The sequence below is a fragment of the Vidua chalybeata genome, chromosome 3 (genome assembly GCF_026979565.1).
Source record: "Vidua chalybeata isolate OUT-0048 chromosome 3, bVidCha1 merged haplotype, whole genome shotgun sequence".
In the NCBI taxonomy this organism is placed as follows: domain Eukaryota; kingdom Metazoa; phylum Chordata; class Aves; order Passeriformes; family Viduidae; genus Vidua; species Vidua chalybeata.
This window is the reverse complement of record NC_071532.1, coordinates 73,869,864-73,894,834: the sequence shown is the minus strand read 5'-3', so window position 1 is coordinate 73,894,834 and position 24,971 is coordinate 73,869,864. Positions and strand designations below refer to the sequence as shown.

Here is a 24,971-nt window from a genome sequence, read left to right as displayed (position 1 = left end):
GGAGCGGGGGGAGAGGGAGACGGGGGGGGCAGCGGCGGAGGGACGGAGGGAGGGAGGCAGGGGCCGCCCGGCGGCTCCCGCTGGCTGCGCTCCCGGGGGCGCTGGGGAGCGGCCGGGACCGCCCGCCTTGCCCGGCCGCCGCCTGTCCCGGCAGCGCGGGGGGACAAACATCTCAGACATCTCCAGCGATGTCCAAACATCTGGACATCTCCAGGTGTGCGGCCGGAATGGGGGCCACACCTCTGCCTTCGGGGCTTCGCCTCTGAGAGACCTTATAGCACCTTCCAGCGCCTAAAGGGGGATACAAGGGGGGAACTACGAGGCGGCTGGAGAGGGCATGTAGTAATGGCTTTAAACTGAAAGAAGGGGGATTTGGATTAAATATTAGGAAGAAATTCGTTACTGTGAGGTTGATGAGACGTTGGAACAGGGGGCCTAGAGAAATTGTTGATGCCCTTGTGCCTGGAAGTTTTCCAGGTTTGGTTGGATGGAGCTCTGAGCAACCTGGTCTAAGTAGAAGATTTACATGGCAGTGGGCTTGGAGGTAGGTGATCTTTAAGATCCCTTCCAAACCAAACAGTTCTGTGGCTCTATGATTATATGATTCTGTGATTAGAGGAGGTCGGTGAAACACAGCAGCAGAGAGAGTGAAAATGTGCCTTTCAAATTCTCTTCTCCTCTCTGTTTTTGTACACCTACTTGCATGCGTCTTGTAGTGATACAAATGAAAAAAAATCTACAAGACAAAACCCCACCTTTAATGTGGACCTTAAAGTCTTATTTCTTGTTTCATCAGACAGAAAATTCAATATTTTTTTAAATGTGTTACTGACTTGGTGAAACTTGCTCAAAATTGTTCTGCTGGCTCTCTTACAATTGGAAGAACAGAGACCCTCAGGTTGGGTCTCTGGAGCAACTCCCTCCAGCATTTCTCACTCATCTCCCATACTGTGGCGGTCTGCTGGTTGCAGCAGCAAAGTCACAAACTCTGAGTTATTCTTGGGTTGTTTGGGAGTCTATGATGGCCATCAAAACAAAAGAGAGTGGAGTGCTGCTTGCTTTGGATTAGTTCCCACAATTTGAATGTGCCAGCGTGGTCACAGGAGTTGTTGGTGTAGTGGAGAGGGCTCCTGGCAGCCCCACCCCACCACCATGCCAGTTACTGAGCTGCTGTGCTGGTGAGCACTGAGCTCTCATCACCCACTAGTCCAGAGAACAGGGTCAGGCATTTCAGGACACAAAGTCTTCTGTATTTTTTTTCCCATCCCTGAAATGTTTCTTTCCACATTTGTATGACGTGGAGGGTCTGGTGGAGAAAAAAATTGAGTCAAACGGCAGCATTACACACTTCAAGATCCCAGAGTATCTTAAGATCATGCACAGGAAATATAAGAAGTGACTTTACACTCCCCATCTCTCCATTTAGTATCCAGTTTATCATCCAATTTAGTAACTTCTTTGAGCAAATAATCTATTAGCAAGAAGAAATATATTTCTAGTTTGAGATCCTTCAAAAAGATCCTCCCTCCTTGGACTAACTTGTGCAAACATGTACCAAGAACAGATTCAACAAAATTTGATTCTTTTAAAGCTAAAGTAATTTCTCTTAGTCTGTCATGAATAGAGAACAATTCCAATTGTTCTACACTCAAGAGGAATTTAGTCCTTAGAGAAGCAAAAAGTCTCAGCACACTAAGCCTTGGTTTATGCCTTTATACAGAGGGGGATACTCCCACTGGCAGCAGTTTTCCAGTGTAACTCTGGTAGATGAGAACAGAGGAAGCATTAAACAGCCTCTGCACTGAGGGGATGTGTGAAAAACTCTTTTCAGCTCACTTTCCATTCAGAACTGTTCTCTCCAGGTGGTCCCACCAAGCCACAATCCTTCCTTTTTCAAAGTTCTGTTATCTGATGGGTGGATCTGGTAAAGGGAATACGTTCTCCACTTAGAATGGAAAACAATTTTCATTGCTTATATCTTAAGGACTATTTATTTATGGAGAGGAGAGCAACTCATCTAATTGATTAATTGTGAAAATCTGCAGCCTTATTTTAGTTTTTTTTCAACCTTTTAAGATATTCTCATTCCTTTTTTTTTTTTTGTCTCAAGCATGGAGACAACAAAAAATGAGTGCTTTTTTTTTTAAAACCTAGAGCAAAACCAAATGAGAGCTGATGGTTTTGACTTGGAAAACCATTCTTCTTAGTTCAAAATCTTCTCAAATGACTATTGAAAAGTGATGTTTAAAAAAATATGTTACCACATTTTTAAACTTTAGGACATTAGGCAGGTTGGTTTTTAAAACATATTAAGAGGTTGAGGTTTTCAGACAAAGAGAGGGAAAGAGCATTGGGTAAGGGAGTGAAATTTCAGGACAGCATTTTCCAAGCAAGCAGATTTTCAAGCAGATTTTCCTAAAGGGAAATCTATGAAGTTATTAGTAGAGCTTATTGAGCTTATACACTTTTTCGGACATTATTTACCTTTTTCTCCTCCTGGCCTGAGGCTTCTGGAAAGGCTGAAGGCAGCTGATTTCAGATCATTTCTGTGTGCATAAAGGGAAGTCTTAATTACCGGATTAAATTGCTCAAAGCACTACAATAGTCTTCAAGACTGAGGAAGCTGAAATATTATTTACAGATTAAAAGTTCTAGATTTTCGTCCTGTCATGACCATTTTGAGATTTTGGCTCAAAATTTATAGGGGTCATCTTGCTACTACACAAAATAGTTGTAGTAGCATTAACTACATTTCTCTTTTATTTGGATAACCTTGTCTTACAGAACAGTGCCGAACAATGGCTTCATGGAAGGTAGGAACACATTTCTCTCCCATATGGTTTACTTCAATAGGCAAACATCAAAGTTGAATGCTATTGTAAGCTAAAAAAAGGGGTTTTTTTCCCACTGAAAGAAAATAAAATATTTTTAAATGTCATTTAAAACTGCAGTTAAAATTATGAATAATTTAGCTATTGGAAAATATGTGCTTATTGGCCTCTTTTTTCTGACTGGATCTAGATCTAATAGTGAGCACTTAGATAGTTTTCCACTTAAAGCCATGACTACAGTTCCTCTCCTAACATTTACAAAACAAGTTTGCTTTCAGACTTCACACATAGCAAATGTAGGAAAGGAAAGTCAAATCTGGTAAAAAATAATTAAGATGCATCTGAAACATACAATTTTGTGTCCGACAGTTGTGGTTCAGTCCTCAAGCTTTGTCACACATTTGTTCAGTTACAGATACTTCAGGTTTCATTATTTAAAAGATTCTGGAGAGATTTAGTGTCCTTTAATGTGTTTGAGAAAAGAGAATGCATTATTTAAAATGCATTCAGTACTAGTTCCTGTCAGTCTGCACCACAAGGGGCTAAATTAATTTTATAAGCCTGAGAACATTATGATGGATATTTGTAAGCACTTTTGCTGTCTGACAGTGAGCCTGGCATAGTTTGAGGTAGAAACCTACTAATACCTTTTTTTTTATGTGTGAGATTTTGTAAGGATTTATAGACATCATAGTCTCCACTAAATTCACACTAAGTCACACATCCACTAAGTCTTGAGGCTAAGCTATAACCCATGGGGAACAGAACAGAATTCTTATCATAGATCACATGAACTCCAGTAGAACTAAAAACATTCAAGGGCACCTGCATTGGTTTATATCACATTAATATTTTATAGATATGTTTCATCCCTAGAAACAGGCCTGACTATCAATGTTTAAGGTAGAAAATCTAAAATTTCTTAATTTTAGGATACTGTAACTTAAAAGAGGAAAAACATGAAGAAGTATTAGTGATTTATAAAACTACATCCTTGGAGATATTAAAATCTTGACTGTATAAAATCCTGAGCAACCTGATCTGTGCTGGTTCTTTATTGAATTAGGGGTTGAACCAGATGACTTCCAGAAGTTCTTTCCCAAATAAAAGTATTTTGGTATGCTGTGCATTGGAGAAGCTACTTGCAGGTGGTAAAATCTAAAATGATGGCAGCAAATAGTATTCATTTGTGACAGAAGTTCATTATGCTGTCTGGGGCTTTTCCATCCATCACTGCATCACCTGCAAGAAACCAAAACAACTTCTGTATGGTTTTAAAACCTGAGGGAGACATTTGGGGTCACCTAATCTGATCGATTCCCTCCACTTACTTGTTTCTGGTGCACCATTATCAAGGTCTATTCAAATTTGTGTTGATGTCTTTCTAGCACCTGGTTAGAACTGAATAGAATCCTTTCAGAACTGAACGTTGAAACCTCATCCTACCTGAAATGTCACTGGCTGCCTCATACATATCTCCCACCATCCTGCCTTTGTAGCAATAAGTTTGACATTGAGTTTCTGTATACTGTAGCTCTTATGTGACTCTTATGTGACCACCCACAAGGAAGGGTTTCTTGTTTGGCCAGTATGACTGGAAAGGTGGCTGCCATGCAGAACTGAGAGGCATCACAGACTGGAGTCTGTATTTCATAGCAGGACAACTTGCATAGAAGCAGAGGATCTGCTGGGGCAACACAAGACCTCTCTTCCTCTGCGGACTTTTTTTTTTTTTTTTTTCTCCTGTAGTTGAGATGTAATCTTTAAATTTTAGACTTAATTATTATTTTCCTGTTCTGTCAATATTGTTTCAGGACTCAGTGTACTCTGTGTTTCCCTTAAGAACAGCTAATTGCAAGCCTAAACTCAGCTAAATTATATATATACATATCATTTGCAAACTTAAGCTCATCATAATTAAAGTTTTGGTTGGGAAGCTATTACATATTTGATTCAACTTAAACATTGTCTTTTTTTTTAAATTTAAAATGTTTAAAACTGTTTAAACCTGGCATTCACACTTTGAAAATCAGCTTGCAAACTAAGGGTGTCCAGTAGTTTACTGAGTTTAGGGAAATATTTGTAGATAATCAAAGGCAAGGATAAGAATAAAATAACTCACTTCTAATGTTTTCAGCAACTCCTCCTGCCAGAAAACCTAGCATGGGAGAAATAACAGCTAGGCTGTTATTTGGGAAGGCTAGAATTCTGTCCTGTTGTGGGTGGGCTCTTCATACTTCTGAAGTTATAGTGTTTTTATTTAAAACCTGAATTGGATTTCTAGGCATGTATGGTACACGCCAATTTAAAATTATTGAAGTTCTTCATAGTGTTAAGAGTGCTTCAGTTTGAAAGAGTGAGGCTTTCCTGCAAATGCCAAGTAAATTGCTCTGCAAGTCCAGAATCTTTGATCACCTCTGAATTGAAGTGCTTACGAAAGATGTTGCTGTGTTCTAATAATTTTACAGCTCTCTCTGATTCATATGCCTAGAACCCCAATCATTTCCAAATTGAAGAGCTCTCATTATTTTGAAGTCCTGTGTGCAGTATAAAATGATTTAAGATTACTCTGCAGCTTTTCATTTTTATTTTGTAAAAATGAAACTTTTTTTTTTCTTCTTTTTTAAAGACTAGCTCTTTCCTCTGCAAGCTGGGAGACATTATGAGCTAATTCAAACATTTCATGTTTAAAATGGAAATGGAACCAAATTCTCTCCAAATAACAGTGATGATGGCTGGGGGAAAAAGAAGGAAAAAAAAATCGCTGCCTGAAAAGCCGAGAAAATACAAAGTAAGAGGCTGTCAGTGATCCTTACTGGGAAAAGTGTGAAGAACAAGAAACATATTGTCACTGTTCAGATGCGGTCAAGGTGAAGTGGGGAGACTGAATGAAAGTTACAACAATGTGACAAAAGAGAGACACAGATCCATTTAGTCTTGGAAGGAAGAGAGCAGGAGGCACAGAAGGCTAGTTCACGTGTTGCTTCTAAGCTGATTTTTGCTGTCATTTTATCATACAATTTCAGAGGGAAATGATGTATGCCCTTTTGTATCTTCTGACTTTGTCTTTTAAGAATAACACTTCGTTTCTTTCTCACTAGAGACCTTGTTCCTTTTTAGCACGTGGCAGTCATATATTGTTTATAAGTCACATAGCTTTCTAAAGAAAAGTCTCATCACTATTTCTTGGCAGCAGTAGAGATTTTTCATATGTTTATTTTTTCTTTTTCCCGAGCACATGCTTTGGTCTTTGTTCCCAGTGACTCATTATTGAAGAACTAACAGGGGCAAAAAAGAAGTGTTCTGGAGGAGGAAGCACACCAACCTGCTAGGGATCCCTATGACTGCACCCTACCTTGCTACAAAAATCTGCTTACTTCCCACCTGGAAACCCTCACCTGCTCACCTTCTGGTCCTGCTATGGGAGCTAGAATGGGAGCTCTTCAAAAGAAAGGGGAGAAAATTAATTTTAAAACATTCCAATCTAAACAGAGAAGTGGAGAAGCATTATTCTAACGTATCGAAAGAACAAAGGATTAGGGAACCTACATTGCAGATACTTCAGCAGTAGGGCAGAAGTTGGTGTGGAGGCAGGATGAAAAAGTGGCAGATCAGAGCAGAGTTTTTAAAAGTTTCACAATTGTGTTGCTACGGAGGTAGCCTGTAAACATCTGGAAAATCTGGAGATTTTCAAAACAGATGTTGAAAGAGAAAAAGAGACATGGTCCATCACAGCATCAGCACTTCAATCATTTGAGAGAAAAAAAAATCAATTTTTTACGTCATATAATAAGTACGTCATACCTTCCTCTGGAAAAAAAAAAATTCACATTTTTTGTTGTTCTTGTTAAGAGCACTGAGGCACCTCGGGAGATGAGTACAGCTGCTGTGGGTTTGGGTCCCAGTTTATAACCCTCTTCTCCTGAGCTATTTAGTGGGGCTTGTCAGCCTTTTCTGCTACACCTCTTTTCCATACAGAACATGTTTATGTCTGTGTGGGGAAGAGTTATACAACCTCAGAAGGCACAGTGGGTTTACAGTGTGAGGGACAGGAAGATGAGCTCCCTTCACACACGTGTCCTTTTGGAGGTGTAGCTTCCAGCAGAGGGAAAGTGTGATTTCGTAGCATTCAGAAGCCAATGTCATTAGTTAATGCCAATCTTACCTGTGTGGAAATCAAGTCTAGAAAAGCTGTGGTTATTTAGGACATTGTGCTCTCCAGTGTTTCCAGTGAATCATTCATCTTAAGTATATTTATAAATAAAACTTACAAGGTTAAAAATGTAATTTGGAAATCTGTTAAGAATAATCAGGCTCAAAAACTCCTCCTGGATTTTTTGTGGCAGGTACCTGAGCGTATAGGGAGAGAGATTTGTTTCTTTGCTGCTGTACCAGGAAACATTTAGTGAAATTGGTATTTCCCTTGTTCCTCTCTATTGAAAGTTCCCCATTTTTTACTTTTTGCAGTTTTCTTTCTTTATCCACACTCCTCATATATCTAGATTTTTTTATTCCCCCTTTCTTAGCTTTTCCCTGAACTCATGTTCCTTTTCACTTTCCCATTACCAGTATTTTTACAGGCATTCCATTTCTTTTGAATCCTTTCCATCTTTCCTGCAGAGACTCCCTACTGAAATTCCTACATAAACTCCTGTTATCCTTCTTGAAGTGACTCACTTCTGGCTGAAATCTAGAGCTGTTACAGAAGTTCCTGTATACACAGGAAAAGTTGACAGGGTTTATCTACCTGTTGTTCAAATAGAGGGTCATTACATTTCAGCTTTCTGATTACCTCAGATTTTGGAGAGATTTTGGTGAACAATCTCTCTGTCTACTAAGCAATGCTCAAACTACAGGGTATATAAATAGCATTAATGTAATTTTCATATTTGCATAATCAGTAGTCTCACTCAGCAATTAGTATTTCAGTAATAATATCCAAACAAATAAAATTTCCCAAATTATAGAAAACTCATTCAGAAACTATGTTTTATTGTATGTAGTAGTCTGTTGGAGAATATCAAATACTTAAAAGAATAAACATTATTTCTGTTAATTTGAGGATTACCAAGTTTCAATTTACATGGGTACAAAAAAAAAAGTAAGTAAAAAATAATTCAGGGTTTTTTTTTTATTCTTCCTACGAGTATTTCTTACTGTTATACAGCTTGGTGCTACATAACACCAAAAGTTTAATTAATATTTCTGGTTGATTTTTAAGATAATATTTATTGATTTCCTTCTAGCATATTCTGGATTTTGAGATATACTGTTCCAAAAGGTGAGTTAAATAGGGAACTTGGTCCATTAGAGGCCTCAGTGCATTAGGACCAATACAAAGTGGTGCATTTGGTCCTTCAGCTCCCAGGAATCTGTGAAAGACAAGTGCACCAGACCATGCTGTTTTGGGCTGAGTCCTCCAACCAGCAGTCCGTCAGCTTCAAAAGCAAACGAGACACCAAACACCATTAATCACAGTTGTGTTGAGTACTCAGAGACTGAAATGTGCTGTTTCCAGATACTAAACACCACTACAAACCCCATTATGTGTGTTACATGTTAGCCAGAGAGGAACTCTTAATCCTGGTTTGCTGTCTATAGCTGTTACAGATACACTTTAAAGAAGTATCTCTAAATCAAAAATTACCTTTTAGCTGCGCCATATTTTAAAGGAATGTAAACATGTTAAAGTAAAGGTTTGTGTATTGTTGGTAATGCACATGACTGCTTGCTGTGTTATGTACAGGATGATCCATATGCCACCCATACTGCAACTGGTTATTACACATGCTGGCTCAGTTTACTGGTAGCTCTAATACACTTCTGTAACGAGGCACTACTTGTAACATCAAAGCAGGGGAGACATTAGCTCTTTTCCCCTATAGCCTCTGACCTGAAAGCTTTGCTTTTTATCTCTGTATAAAAGGGAAATATTCTTTTCAAAGAAGCCTGGCTAGAATGTGGATATTTTCTCCACTGTAGAATAAGAGCCTGTGAAAGCAATCTACAATTTTTCATCTTTTTTTCAGAGTATTGTTTCTTTTTGGACTTCATGCCTTTTTTAGAGTTAAAACTCTCGCTTTCAAGTAATAGTGACTGGGAAGTGCTTTCAAAATCCTGAGGTACTTCTGTTTTCTGTAACCCTGTCAGCCTGAAGAAAGGTGATGGAACATTTCTATTTTTGAAAGAGCGATATATTGTGTAAGAGAAAGAAAATAAAGTTTGAAAAATAGTTCATACTCAAAATAATGGGTAATATACAAATCCAATTAATTGTACACAGGGTTTGCAAGGGAGCCAACATTTGGCAAATAAAAACTATCTTTTATCTTGCAGATATTTCTACTTATTTTTTAAAAATTAAAAAAAAATCATATAGCAAGTGATTTTCTCAAGTGTATTTGAACTTTTAAATGGATTGGATCATCTTCTGGCCTTTATGTATCAGGGTTTTTTTGTGTAATCTGGCTTGTCTTGTTTCAGTTCAACATTTTAAGATTCTTGACCTTTTGGCTTTTAGATTCTTAACTTGAGCTGTCTTAGACAGGGGTTGGACTTCAGAAACAGCTAAGTATGCAATGCCAAATATTTTTGATGATGTATGACCTGCACAATTACTTTTGAGTATCAGATCCCTTGTTCGGAAGGAATCGCAAGGAAAGGAGTGCTGACTTAAACAAACATAGGTGCAGTAAACAGAAAAAGGAAGACCAAGCAGAAATGAACATATAATTTCACAAATTGTTGGTATTTTGCTGCTTATAAAAATATTTCATTCCTAAATTTTAAATTATCTTCCAAAGAATTTCCTAAACTCATGAGCACTGATTGTATTACAGGTACTGTGGAGTGCCATACTAGCATGATCTGGATTCCCAAGATTTCAAATATAATCTGAAACTTCTTTTTCTACCTGTGTTTATTGCAATGACTTTTTCTTAGAATCCAAATGGGAAACCAAAGAATAATCTCAGTTCTTTTCCACAATTCCTGGCTTCTGAGATGGCATTAAATATTATTCAGTCTATGACACTTAACTCACAGTGATGTTAAGTCAGTGATTAATTCAATGAAAACTCATTGATTTTTGGATGCTTTAGGTGGGCCTTCTTATGAATATGCATAGTTCCCTGAGGTGGGTGTTTTAAAATTTAGCCTGAGCTTCATTGCTTTTCCACATACTTCCTAAAAGTTGCTTACCCACAGCAAGGGTGGCACAGTCCAATTCTGTTGTAATGGCATAATTAAAAAGAAAACAAAGCTTCTCAATTTTCTCTGTAAGACTTCTTATGAATAAAAAAAATTCAATCTTTCTTCACTGGAAAAAAGATGGATCACTTGTTTGGGTTTTTAATAAAGGTACATAATTTCATCATACAGAAGTGCATACTAGCATATACTTTTAAGCATAAATACTTCTAGTTACAAAATAAGACAGAAAAGCATTAATGTAACCTTTTAAGAATGTCTTTTTACTTTTTGGTTTTAATATATTATTTTTCTTCTTTGGCGTTTGATTGTAGCAGAGAACAGTTTTTCTTGCAGAGTTGATTTTCTTAAGAGGAAGAACATATGTGTTCTTAAGTTATACATATTTTATCATGTGCTAGACATAGTAGGAAGCATGTCCCTAAAATACATTCCAGGAATTTTGTAAGCAAAAATGTAAGGAGAAGAAAAGAACAGAGTTTATGGGTTGTTTGGTTTTGGTGTTTTTTGTTTTTTTGGTTTTTTTTTTTTTTTTCCCCAGATTGTAATAATTAATAATTTAGAAAAATCAAAATGCTTTCAAAATGTAAATGTAAGTAAATTATGTATTAAACTTGTATTGCTAGTTAGAATAATCTGAAACCATCTGCCAAAAACAAATATCTTTGCTTGCATTCAACTAATATGCCAACTTATGGTTACTTGCGTTTTACTCCTGTTTGCTACAGGTGAAGTGGGTGAATATCAGACAGCTCATTATAGAGACATGCATGCTGCATTCCCAAAGTAGGATGACAGAACAAGTCATGGTATGTATTGTAATTTCAGTTCTACAATGCATCTTCAAGCTGTCTGAGGTAAAATGCTTACTAAGCACTGCATTGGGGCCGTCAGATTTCTTCATGGGGTGGTAATTAAATTGAGGCAGCTCTACCATTTATTTTGTGGAACTAAGCCAGAATTATCTGTATCCTAAAAATATGCTGCTGTAGACTGCTGCTTGTAGAAGGAGCACAGTTTTTTTGCATATAAATTATCTTTTATGGAAAACATCCTCTTTCTCCCTGTTTTTTCTCACCTCCATAGGCTGTGGGGGAGGAGAGCTGTTCTGTCACTGGACTTGTTTAAGTCTGAGGGAAACTGGTCATGATACCATCAGAGATGGTATCTTGCTTAAAACTGCAGACATTTGGGCTGGATTCAATTTGTGACTAATAGGGATAAAGGATTGATGGTCGTTGTGGCCAAGGGTGGCAGTAACATTTCCTGCCTGATTTACAGTGTTCCTAGCCCTGGTATAATTTATAATGCCAGGGGCCCAGTTGGCCATGGCTGGCCACTGCCACAAAAATAAAGCTGAATGCATGTGAGGATGCAATGTGATAAATGACCAGGAAGTTCCTTTCTGGAGACCAGCTTCATTATTAAAACACACGGGAGCCTGCTGCGCTGGGTCAGACCAAGGGTTCTGGTAGCTCAGTCGTGTGTCTCTGCCAGCACTCTGGCATTCTGCTCTGAAAATCAGAGCTATTCCAAAGTGACCCTGGCTTAGAAATAGTGCTCAGGATGCAGTGTCTTCTCAATACTGTCACTCATGTTCTTCCTGAGAGAAGGCAGTGGGAATTGCAGAGAACTTTAATGATATACCCACACAATGGACTTGTAGGGCAGCATGATTATGTTCTTGCCTTCTTACCTGCTTGCTTTCTAGTGAATCTGAACTGTCTGAAAATTGTAAGTTACCTAAAAACTATGGTGAGATAGGCAGCACAATTGTAACTAGTTGAATATCAAAAGTATATGCAACTCATATAACTGCAAATTCAATTCCAAAGATATTTTTTAAGATTGGAAAGGGTGAGGCTGATGTGCAAAGGAGGCTTTCATAGGATAAGTTTCCTATGATGCACAAATGAGTTTATTTTATAATTCAACATCCTTTAGAAAATTGTTTGGATTGAGTTCAGTTGGTTTAGTCAGACAGTGAGAACAAAAACTGGGGAGGAAATAGCATAGAGATGCAAAACTGTTTTCAAGTGTACAGTGTGGAAGAACTGTTAATGGATTATCTGGAAATAAATGAAATCTCCTGCAAAAGCTATAATTTATTTTTTTTGAGAAATGGTGGTGAATATGAATGCATGATCAGAAATGTTGAAACCCACTGTTTACTTTAAAAAATGTGTCAAAATGGTTATCCTTTTCCAAACTGAAATAAATAAATATATGGAAGTACTTAAAGCAGTGTCCAATAAATAGCTACATTAAACAGAAACATATTACATAGGAAGGAAGTTGGAAAGGGTAGGCTTTATTCATGGGCTCCCAACTGCTCAGGGTCTACCTATAGTCAGAAAAAAGAGAAAGGTATGGATTCCTATGGGGGAATTCAGAATAAGAATCTGAACTAACTTGGCTCTTGCTTTGAAGTACTACTTGTCATCAAAGGATATTGTGACAGGAGACACTGCAACTGTTTCATTAAGAACATTTCTTATACCATTCTCTGACTATGAAAAAGCTTTTTGTTGTTGAAAGCTGTGATTTGCCATTTAAAAATATATGTATGAATCTGGCTCAAGTATCTTGTACATCACAAATATTACTTTTTAATTATATAATTTGCCTTATTAATTATCATTTTCTCCATGATCATTGAATTTTGAAACACATTATCTCCTTGCATGTTTGTATTTTCTTTTACCTTTGGTAAACCATATATATATATATACATATATATATATATACATACATATATATATATATATATATATATATATATACATACATGTCCACATGCTTTGATTTTACTGCTGTTTTTTTCTGATTCCCTTGTCATATTTGCTTCATTCTGTTTGATGTATTATACTTAATGAACAACAGTTTTCACTTAGAATAATCTTTATGCTTTTTTGAATTTTAAATAGCATATTGTGCTGGTATTAGTGATGTTACACTAAGTCCCTCATCCTGCAAAGTCTAATTCATGTTTCTCACTTTGCACAATCTGAACAGTCCCACTGGAGTTCAAGAGTTACACACGAGAGCATAAAGCTCTTAATTGCCATTAGCAGACTCATTTCCAGTATCACAAAGCCCCATTTTAGGGACTGTTGCTTAGATCTGAAAATGCACATTTCACTGGAAACCATTGTAAAAATATGTCCTTAGCTGGAACCTGTAGAACAGAATTTTAGTCTGGAGTAAATTAAGCCTATATTTTGAGGCGTACATCTTGGCCAGCAGCATTTTATGACTATCTGACAACCTTTTACACTCTTGAAACGCAGAAATAACTTTGTTTTTGTACTAATGTTTCCACAGTTGCAGTTCATAGCACAAAGCAAGAGGCAGTAAAAGTAGTGCATTTGATTTTGTCCCCCCACTCTTCTACTTGGAGGAAAGGAGCTAGAATAACAGGCAGTAATTAGCTTTCAGGCAAATTGTGTATGAAATTTTAGTCTGTAGATTCATTGCGCCTCTGTCAGCCTGAAGATTAAAGACTTCTTAACTACATAGTGGCACAGCAGCTGAGCAAGCTGTGAAGGAGTCAGTGGGGTTTGTTGTATAATAACTGGTCTGCTGATCATTGGAAGAGACTGGATTTCTGTGTCCAATCCAGACCAACAGAAGTCTACTTTCTTGTCTCTTTCTGTTCCAGTAGATCACCATATATCATTGGGGATTTCAATGTAGCTGACACAATTTCTGCAGTGCTGGAAACATAATATTCATTGATATGGCAGATGCACAGACCCCAATAAAGTTAATGTTTAGCCATCCCTGGTTTTGGCAGCATGCTGCAGCTTACTAATTAATCTGGTTGCTCTTTGTGCTTTTTCTCTTACCAGTGTGGATATAACCAATGGATATCAGGTGTTCTGCAGTCAGGAAGACAGCTGTGAAAATGTACTCTGAAGTTATATTGAGATTATCCTTCAAGTTTTGTTATTAGCACGAAAATAGCAAAAATATTATTAGCAAAAATATTCTAATGCATTTTTAAATAGAGATCTTATAGACAGTGAACTGTATTCTCTTCCATTGGAGGTATCCTAAACAGAGCCAAGCCAAAGTAAATAAATGTCAGATAATTTTGCTTTTTTGACTTGGGACAGCCAAAACTTTCTTCAGCTGTACCAGACTGCCATCTTGGCTTTCCATCATGGAGCACTCAGGATGCCAATCTTCAATTACCCTTTCTCACTGTTGCCTTGTGTTACTTATTTCTTCTGGCAAACATATAATTTGCATCTGATCTGAGATAATTCATTTCTGTTTCTAACCAGCCTGTGAGTTTTGTTAGTTGTTCTTTCTTTGCTTGGAAATAAAATTAGGTCAATTCCATTTTGCTTCATATAACATGTAAATGAGTTAGATGGTGCAGACAATACTGAAGACTGATCATCTGGAGACCTCAATATGCGCTCAGATTGCGTAAAGGAGGGTTCCCAGCAAAGTTTTCTTCTTCAGTTAGCATGAAAGAGTACTTTTTGATATATAGGTTTGTTTTTTTTTTCTGTATTTCTTAAAGACATCATCTCTACGATACTGAGGGAGGAAGAGGAGAACAGACAGAATTATAGTTTGTGTCCTTTTTTTTTTTTTTTACTAGAATGTTGGAAAGAATCAAAGATGGGTGGATTCAGTGGGTACAATCTCCTTGAAAATGTCATCCTCCCACATTAATTTTCAAAATATTGATGACTTTGGTTAATGTTTCAAAGAACCAGCTTTAACAAATAATGTCAATGCAAGTGACGGTGATAGGAGCTCCGTGGTTAAACAGGCTTGGAAAAATGTTTTGATGAGCAAGGGACGTACTATGATGAAATCCTGTATTTATATCACAAATTTCAATTCAGCAGAACAGAAGTCCATACTTTTGTATGTTGTAAACCAAAGAGGTAGCAAGGAATAGTCCGTGATACTCCCAAGATTTAATGTATTCTCTGAATCTCTGCTGATGTGAGGTCGTATGATCCATTTGGTGTCCCTGTGCCCCTTATGCTATTTGCCCAGTAAGGCTGATCTAGAAAGGGGATTAGAAATACTCTAGGCACCACTGCATTTTAAATTTTCTTTAAATGAAATCAGAGGGTGTTTTTTCCTAATAGTTACTTTCCAGGCAGAAATCAATTAGTCTAATAGCACTACTCTTCTCCAAAATGGAATTGTACTGGACTGGTTTGATGTCTTATAATTGCACACTGTATGGTTCTTTGACTCTTATCTCTCCCTCAGTCTGTGAATTTGAAACCATCAGGAAGATGTCACATTGGTATGAGTATTCTTCAGTGATAAGAACAGTAATTGTTGTAGGGAGACTTCTTAATCTTGGGTCACTCAAATCCCTTTTAAAGACAGCAGGTGCTCTCCAGAACAAGCATTAACAAGAAGAGATTATGAGGTAACCTGTTGTTCTTTATATCTCAGCATCTCTTGACAAAGCTTACCATCAGGCACTGTGTTCAGAAGCCAGTCAGTACAGGAAAAAAAATCAAACATGACTCAGGAAGGAGCTAACATTTTCAGTACTAAAGAGTGGATTCATTTTAAAGGGCAAATATCGAGAATTACAGAGAAATTTATATTTAGATAAGATAATTATATGAGTAGATTATAAAAGCAAGAAATAAATTGACAGGGGCTAAAAGAATAGAGCTGCAGAAAGCCATGTTATAATGCAACCAGAAAAAAAAATTTCTACTTCCTCAGAAATCAAAATCTGAAACTGCATCTTGCCAAATTTGCATTGTGTTGGAATTCCTTGTACATTGTACCCCTCATCTTCTTCCCAGCTGTGGCAAACATGGTGAAAGCAAGGCAGCCATTCGTATTGTCAGACTCTGGCACTGCTAGCAGGATGACTTCATCCAGACGTGCTGCTGCTGTGGGCTGCTTAGCATATACAGGGTGAATTCTTGAAGCTGAACATGCTCAGGATCTAACAGCTCTTCCAAGTATGATCACAGTGGAACAGAACTGTTATTTTCAGCTCTCAAAATTTATGAACGTCTGGATCCAAATGCCAACTAAATTATGTTCAAATAAGACGTTGTTTTTTAATTCTGTCCATTTCCATCAAGATTATGACACAAAATTAGCTGTGTAAAGCAGGTCTATGGCAATCTTTGGGAGGTCAGGAATTAAGCATAGGATAAATCATTGCATTCAGATGATAAAACAACTTTCAAAACCAGTTCAAGGAAACTTTTTAAAAAGGTATTTAGATCCAAAGGTGTAGTTAGCACTTTCTAAGAACACACATCTCAGGGAGTGTTAGGGACTTAACCCTTCTTCACTCTACTTTGAAAAAAAAAAAATCAGCTAGGCACCTATCTCAGCCTCTAAGTTCCTCAAATACTTTTAAAAAAATCTGGCCTTTGATAACTCAAATTCCCTTGACTTTCTGTAAAGCTTTTCATCCTGAATTCTAGATCCTCATAGGTTTTGAGTGCCTAACTCTCTTAAATTAAAATGTGAGTTAAAGGTGAGGTACTTTTGAAAAGCTGAACCTTGGTGCTCAAGACACTTCTGAAAAAGAATGTTAAACTGCTAATTCCCTCAGGTGCTTGAGAAATATTTTCATGTCACCTCTGAGAAAATATTCTAGAGAAATTTACTTTCTTAATCACTTGCTTTGTCCCAAACTTTGTATAACAACTTTGTGTAATATTTATTATGGAGAATTTTTTCCCCCAAAAGAATGATAAAACTCTTTTATAAAATGAAAAATTATGACAAAAGTATATATTTATGCTTTCAGGAGGCAAATGTGTTTTTTAATGGAATTTAAATAAATGGAATTTTTATGATGAAAAAAAGCAACAGTAAAAGTAGTGATTATGTTTTTCATAGTTCATTTGCTTCCCTTGCCCTGAAGATCTTGTACAGAAGTAAAATGAGATCCGTGGTGAAGCCTACAGTGTCATTGACTCTGAAGAAGGACTCAGAGGGCCATTGGTGTTTAATGACCCTTACTAGCCTCCACGAAAGAAACTGGTATGATCCACTAAAGGAGACATATGGTTCTGTGGAATTATAAAGAAACACTGTTTTCTTCATGGGTAAACATTGTAGTCATGCATTTCCTAAACACTGCCTGGTTTTAGATGACTGCTTTTAAAATGACCATCCAAATTTGGTGAGGAATTGCATTCATTTTTCATTGGTACTTGACCAACAGCAGTGGTATTTTTTCAATACTGCAACCATGCAATTTTAATGCTGTTATCATTCTGCACTATCATATCAGACTGAAAAAACACAACAGATAAGAGAGCTGAACTACACAATAAAGAACAACTGGACTGCTTTATAGGGCATGGGCACATCATATAATACAATCATGTGGTGATACCCAAGAGTTATAGGTAAGTGTTGGGATATTAGGGTATTTCTGTATTCATTTCTTCATGAAATTAAAGTATATACTTTGCTGCAGTTAGACATAGGGTACAGGGAAGGGAAGGGAAGGGAAGGGAAGGGAAGGGAAGGGAAGGGAAGGGAAGGGAAGGGAAGGGAAGGGAAGGGAAGGGAAGGGAAGGGAAGGGAAGGGAAGGGAAGGAAGGGAAGGGAAGGGAAGGGAAGGGAAGGGAAGGAAGGGAAGGGAAGGGAAGGGAAGGGAAGGGAAGGGGGAAGGGAAGGGAAGGGAAGGGAAGGGAAGGGAAGGGAAGGGAAGGGAAGGGAAGGGAAGGGAAGGGAAGGGAGAGATCAGGGTGAAACCAAATATTTAAAGGCAAATTTAAATAAATACTGATTTGACAATGAAGTAAACAGTAGTGGAGATTCAGATAGGACAATATAGTAAACAAAAAGGAAATATTGTACTGCAGTCATATCACAGAATGAACAGGGTCAGAACTTGTTGCAGGAGTAGAGTCTGGTTGCAGACCACAGTAAAGTTCTGAATATATCTAAAAAGTTTCACTAAGTATCCCAGTGTGGACAAAATGTGATCAGTAATGTTGTACTTCGTGCTTCTCTCTCTCTGATGAGAGAACAAAAAAATCTCTCTACAAACACTGGCATCTTTCACTGGTTCTAGAGATGCTGTACCTATGGTAAAACAAGTGCAGTTATCTTAGTTTCAATTTCTCTAAAGGCTGTGTTCAATTTCTAAACTTGAACCATCCAGAGGAGAAAACATATTAAGCTATTGGATTTTTTTTTTCTTGATCAATCTTTTTAGTAACTATCTTTTCACAGCTGCTTGGAAAAATAATATGATTGGTTCTGCTGGCTTATAATTTTTTTCCTCCTTTAGTATACTTCTCCATGCTCCTTACAAAAGATAGAATTGAATCTGGCTTTTTTTTTTTTTTTCATTTTGTGAAATGTGACAATTTATATAAACTAAGATTCCTCTTGAAAATCAATTCAGCAGTTTTAAGTAATGTACTTGTCAAATGGGAATATTAATATGAAAGAAAAATGACATGGATATATAAGAAATTGAACTAACTGCCTGTTTAGAGATATCAAAAAGCACAGTGATGAATACTCTGAAATATGTGTTGCAAGATCCAACCATTCTACAGTCATTAGAGATGCAAATGTTTAAAATTATTTTTATCTAATGTTATCCCAGTGATTAAGAAATGTATGTATGTATACTTCTACATTGCATATACCATGTGTCATAGCCTTTATATTGCTGAGTAGAATATTCTAAAAAAAATGCATGGTTCAGCTCAGATTTTGAAATGCTGTAGTGGGAGGAATATAAAAGGTGAGTTTGCTTCTCACACTGGGACTGCAGGAGGGAGAAAAATGGCTAGTAGGAATAGTCAGAAATTCAGACTTCAGATGGGACTGATGAAATGCAAGGCAGGGACAGTGCCCTGTAAAGGAGCCAAGTCATTCTTCCTGGCAAGGCAAGAGTAAAGCAAGATAGACTGTGATGCTCTGAGTCCCAATAAGACCTTTTTGCCCCATTCTGCTAATGTAAAGGGCTATAGGATGGATTTGCATTAACTTTTGAGATACTTTGCACTATTAGAGAGTTTAAACTTGACATTGCCAGTCAGTATTCATTCTCTAGGCTGCCCTCTGGTAGTACAATAGCCTTCTCTTGAACTGTCAAAGAGCTGTGTTTCAACAGCCCATCAAGATAGTAACCAAACTTGAGTGTTGTTTGTCCAAAGTATTCAGGAGGAATCAATTGACCCCCTTGCTTCTTTTCTGAATTGTCATCCTTTAAAGGTTAGTGTTGACAACCATAAAAAACACACTGTTTTAATAGGATCATGCTAGTTTCAGTATCCTACCTGATGAAGCCTGGGGGAAATTGCAGCAGCTTTAAGGGACACTACTGCAATTTCCCTTTAAGAAATTTAATATTCATTTCTTTTACTTTTTGTTGCATTAGTTATGAGGTGACTGAGGTGACTAAATGAATATGAAAAAAGCTGTACATAAAACCAAATAAATTAAGAGTTATCCAAAGAATGTAAATATATTTGATACTGCATTCTAGTTTGGAAGAAACTCAAATTTGAATAAGAGGTCTATTTTTCAATGAGCATGCCCTGCACAGACATAAAAAATGCCAGTAAAACAGATGGCATAATGATTTTGGTAGCTTGACAGACTTACCCCACCGCTTCATTTCTCTCTGTGTTGACTTTGTCCCTTACATTCCAAAGATGGATAAATGTATTAACATGTAGTTTACCATACAGGTCAGGGGATCTTTCTCATTTGACCTTGAAAACAAATGTTCTGTCTGCTCTGCATGGATAATTCATAAGATTTAGTGGCTCATCTCTGGATGTTTGGCATTTAGAAATGTTGCTTCCCCAAATGTCTCGTTGTCTTCTGCACCAGTTAGGTAGTGCACTGCAGCTGAAAGCTGGTTACACATTTATGGGGCCAGACTCGTGTCACACGGTGATTTCTGGTTCTTAACAGGAAGGCACAGAATGCTGCTAGCACCATGAAGGTGTTCCATTTTCCTGAGTATCAGGACATACTGTTTGTATGTCCTTTGGACTCGATCAGTTGAAGAAAAATGTTTGATCAATTTAGACAAAAGAAAACAGGTAATGGACGAGCAACAATCACTGTTAGAAGTTTGTGGTAGCTGAATTTCTAGACAGTGATATCTAGTAAGCAACAGTACTTCAGTATAGATAAGATGGAAGAAAAGTAAATTGAGAGACTAAAAACTACAAGAATAAGGTCAGTTTTCTAGGTGAGACAACTAGAAGATGAGACACCTCTGGTGAATACTGTACAATTGTAGGGGGTATAGTTTTAAAGATATTTCTGCTTAACTTCATACCTTTATGAGCTGCAGAATTCATGCTGGCTACAGGGTTGATAGAAGAAAAATCTGATCCTGCTTCAGAGAGCTTGCAGTTAAGAGTAAGGTAATCAAAGATTTGAATACTATCATGTATCAGGATACACCCCTACACATCAGGAGGCAGTGAGAGAGTATTGATCTGCTGGGTAAGCAGCAATCACATCTCATCAGTCGCTTAGTCATTATTGAGTCTCTAGTCATCATAGTAAAATAAAGATTTAATATAGGACTATGTCACAAAAACTAAGCAAGTTGTTCAGCTCCACTTTGCAGGACTATAGTTTCTGCCTAGATAGAGAATATTTGTTAAGGTACATGGATGGGAACGCTCCTAATATTTTTTCTTACACCAAATAAAATATAAATGCATTTTAAGGACAACTCATATTCTTGAAAGCATACATACAAAAAAGCCCCCTTCAATTGGCACAAGATATTACTTCCATAAAATTAGGCTGGTGCCATAACCTTCTGTTACTGTTTATTTTTCTTCTATCCTTTGTGCAAGTCCTTGTGCTACTACATGGTGAGCCTCAAAAACTGACCCAAACCAAAAATAGTATGGCAAGAAAAAAGCATAGGATTTCAGCTCCATAAGTTCTCCAGTCTCTTGTGTCACTACAAACAGGGTTGTACCAACAGAGGGAAAGAGGTAAGAGATTAAAAAATGAGAGCTATCACCTCTTAGGAGCAGCAATAACTTTTTCTAGCTGAAGGTGTGCCTGGAATTGTGCTAGTAGAAAAGCTGTCCCCAGAAATATGAAAAATAATGATAACAGTGTATTGCACCCTACAAAGCATGGTATTGATCTTGAGCTTATTGAATATTTGCCATTTCTATAAAATCCTTGGCACACTAACACCAGTAGTTGATTAGATATTTTTAAGAGATCCTAAAGAATTTAATGCTTTTTGTTATATTGTGTCTGTGCCTATTAAAAGATATACTGGATACTGTGCATAATTATGTTCATAAGAGAACAGTAGTAGGATAGCAGCTGAGATTTGATTAATTTTATGGAGAGATAACAATTTTTAGTTGACAGAAAAGTTAAGAAAGATGTGCTTGACTGGAAAAATCTAAGACCATGAATGCAGTTTTGTCCTCGTGCTGGTGGCAGAGTAGCATGCTGTTCTACAGAGATTTGGGAAATAGTCTGTTCCACCCAGGCTCATAGGTCTAAAAGAGCAACGACCCCAGTGTCCATGGGCAGCATGAACAAACTGTCTGTGCTCCTTGCATTTGCTCCTACTGCTGAAGAGGAACCTTTATCTGAGCTTTTTCTCTCTCTTTCTGGTCTCTGTGCTGAAGCTGCTTCAAAGGGCAGGCACTCTGTGTACCCCACAATTCAGGCATAGCTTTAGAGATCTTTGTGCCTTGGAGTTAAATGCATGACTGGTCCCTCTTATGCTCAGGCACCAAAGATATGCCCAGTGAGAGGAAAAGAGAAATCACCTGTGGGACCTCCTGCCTTTGCTGGTGAACCAAAGCCAGCCACCTCCTGCATCTGAGTCCACAGGGCAGGTACACTGGCACCCTGGTGTGCCACCAGCATGCAGATATTGGCATCCAACAAAGGCACCAAAACCACAGCCAGACCAGACCACAGGGGCTGGCTGCAGAGGTCTTCTAAGCTGAATTTGAGAGTACATTTTATTTCATCTGTAGGTGCTGGGAGATTAGTGCATTCAAATTCTTGAATTGCATGGCAGTGTTAAGGTTTGTCCAGTATTCCCCACCATGCCCTTTCCAAAGGATGAATTCAAACCAAGGGTGTAGTAGGTCTGGCAATTTCTCCTACTCTTCCCTTTCTCTTCCTACTCCCCTCCCAGATGACACAGAGTGACTATAGGGGGCAATACAACCTCACCATACACTTACAGCCTCTCGACATCGGTAATATGCCACATTAATAGGTGGAAACATTTAAGAATCAGTTTTTATGTCTTGCTTTTGAATAATTTGTGTCATGATACAAATTATTGTTACCTAGCCTCCACAAATGGAAGGTTTTAACTTCAGATAAGCTTTTACTGTTTTGATGGTTTTTTTTTGTTTGTAAGTGAAAGTTAATAAATAGTGATTTTACTTCATATTACTAATTCAAATTAAAATCTAAAATAAAACAAGCCATAAAAACCAAACTAAGGTAATCTTGAAATCCATTTGACATTGATCTAAGCAGAACTACTCCAAGTCTGTATGTATCTCATATTCATGTAATTCAATCTATATGCCTGTCAATATTTCTGCTGCAGTTTAATTTCTTCAGATCAGCTTCTTTCTCACTTAATGCAGATTTCCAGAAGTTACTCCAGTTTACAGGGCTTAAATGATATTCTTATATTTTCTGGTATTTTTGTGTAAAAAATATTTACATATTAAAATTCCTGAATGAAATTCTAATTGTCATAACAAAAAAAAAAAATACATGTATTAGTTTGGTCCCATTTTTCCTACATTGATTGATGTGCACTTCACAGTAAGCAGGCAAAGAATGGTAGCAAAGATAATTTCCAGCTCTTCTTGTTCAATGGTGTAAAATTGTGTACCTGAGCTTTTCTTACTCAACCTTCCTGCTTTCTGTAAAGGAATAGTTAGAAGATGCAGAGCTGAACTTCTGTTAACATGATTAGAAAAGCTGTTGTTACAGACTATTTTCTATTATTTTAATTTTGTGTCATTATAATTTTTGACAGTTACTGTTTACCAGAGTTTCCCTGAAGCAAAAATGATTTAATGTTCAACACACACATTAAAATGTGTTCTATTTTCATATGTTAAAGCTGATAGAATTATAATTTAAGCAGAAATCTGTGCTTAACAGTGCAGCGCATAGAATCTCTGAACACAGATGAAACTGAAACTTCTATCTGAAGGGAAAACAAAGGCAGCAGCAATATGCCTTAATAATTACAGTTAGAACGATGTGATATTTTTGTAATGAAATTCAAGCCCAGGTGAGGATAATGGTTTTGTTGTAGAAGTGAGGTATAGTTTGAAACCTGGGCTTTCATACTTGGTGACTTTATGTTGGCTTTATATTGGCTCGTAACCAAACCCATAATTTTCACTAGAAGTTCCTTTTCAATTTTCTCATCCATTCAAACTCAGATCTGACTGCTAGGGACAGTAAGTCTCAAATTCTAGAGGAAAATCCACTGACTTCACCAAATGCTGAAAATTCTCAGTTTCTAATCCTCTAATGTGAGCACTTCAGGTTTACTCAATAGCTTACTGACCTTTACTTAGCCATGTACACATTTCAGTGGGAATTTTCAATACTTTTTCACTAAAAATCGTGTTCAACAATATTTCCTGATCATTAAGACCTGTGTACCTAAAGCATAGACCAAGAACATCTCCTGCAAGACCAGAATACAAATTTATACCTTTTCGCAATCTCTTTCTTTCTGTCATTTGTCAGATTCATATGAAATCCAGTTTTAATAACTCCTGGTATTGGATATTGCTGGTGAGTGTGACCAGTTATTATGTATGGTGGTGTTCCTTCCTTTCCACTCTTTGTCCAAGAAGAATGCTCAAAGCTAAGCTAGAAAATAATCCATTGAGATTGATGGTCCATGTCTATCCACAAAAACAAAACCCAAAATTCCCCAAAACTGCAAAACTGATTTTATCACTTTGAAGGAAAAAGTGAATAGTTGCTCATCTGAGTACTTGGAGGGGGAAAAATAATTAAAACCAACAAAAAATATCAAACTAAAACTATATTTACACACTCACCCTGGAAAAAGGGTTCAATAGTTATATAGAATTTCACCTTGTTCTTTATTATATATTGTGCTAAATATATTAGAGGCAGAGCAGCACTAGCAAAATTTTTGGTCTTTTTCAAGGGAAGTGCTGAGTAATTCAGAAGACACATAAAAATGGAAAATAATTTAATGCAGATAGCAGAATATACATCAGAATAGAAGAGACACTTGCAGGAAGATATGATATAGATCAATGGTGGCTGGAAAATTTCTAATATGGTGTCTGTTGTTAAAACAGGATCAAAAAGACATCCTGGAAATTAAAACCATTGAACTCCACCCTGCTTCCAGGGAAACTGATTGAGAGTCTAATTCAGGATAGAATAGTTCAGTGTATGGATAAGTATAACCTAATAGGGTCACACCTGCACAGCGTTGGTAGAGGGAAAGCATACTTCTCTAACCTGCTGAAGTGCCTTGGAAAAGTTAATGAATTAGAAGATAAGGGTGACCTAGTGAACATAATTTATGTGGATTTTCAAAAAATTCCTGATATGATCCTTCATACAAGACTATGAATGGGAAAATATAACAGAGGTAAGAGGCAAAATCTCACAGCGTAATAAAAACTGGGTAAATGATGGAGAAAAACTTGCACTGAAAGTCTTCTCCTATAAGTGGAAAGAGGTTAATAGTGGGATGCTTTAAGGATTCACACTGGGGCCAGTGTTACTTAATATTATTTTTAATGATTTGGAAATTATATCTGCTAAAAGTGGCATTAACATTAGCTAGTCAAGTCAAGAAGGAGAGATTGGTTAGATTAACAACACATATATTTTACCTTGGATAAGTATAAATTTCTGTACTCATTTTATGGGTTATTTTCAGTTCCAGCA

At 37.1% G+C, this 24,971-nt stretch overlaps 1 protein-coding gene across 10 annotated transcripts in view; it reads left to right on the top strand.

The window, feature by feature from the left end:
- Positions 1-24,971, top strand: part of LOC128786510 (uncharacterized) — a 196,060-nt gene that overhangs the window by 151,281 nt on the left and 19,808 nt on the right. For all 10 annotated transcript variants that reach the window (XM_053939804.1, XM_053939803.1, XM_053939808.1 and 7 more), the window contains one exon: positions 10,769-10,849. In XM_053939804.1, coding sequence (XP_053795779.1) covers positions 10,769-10,849 — 81 coding nt within the window. The remainder of the gene's footprint in view (positions 1-10,768; positions 10,850-24,971) is intronic.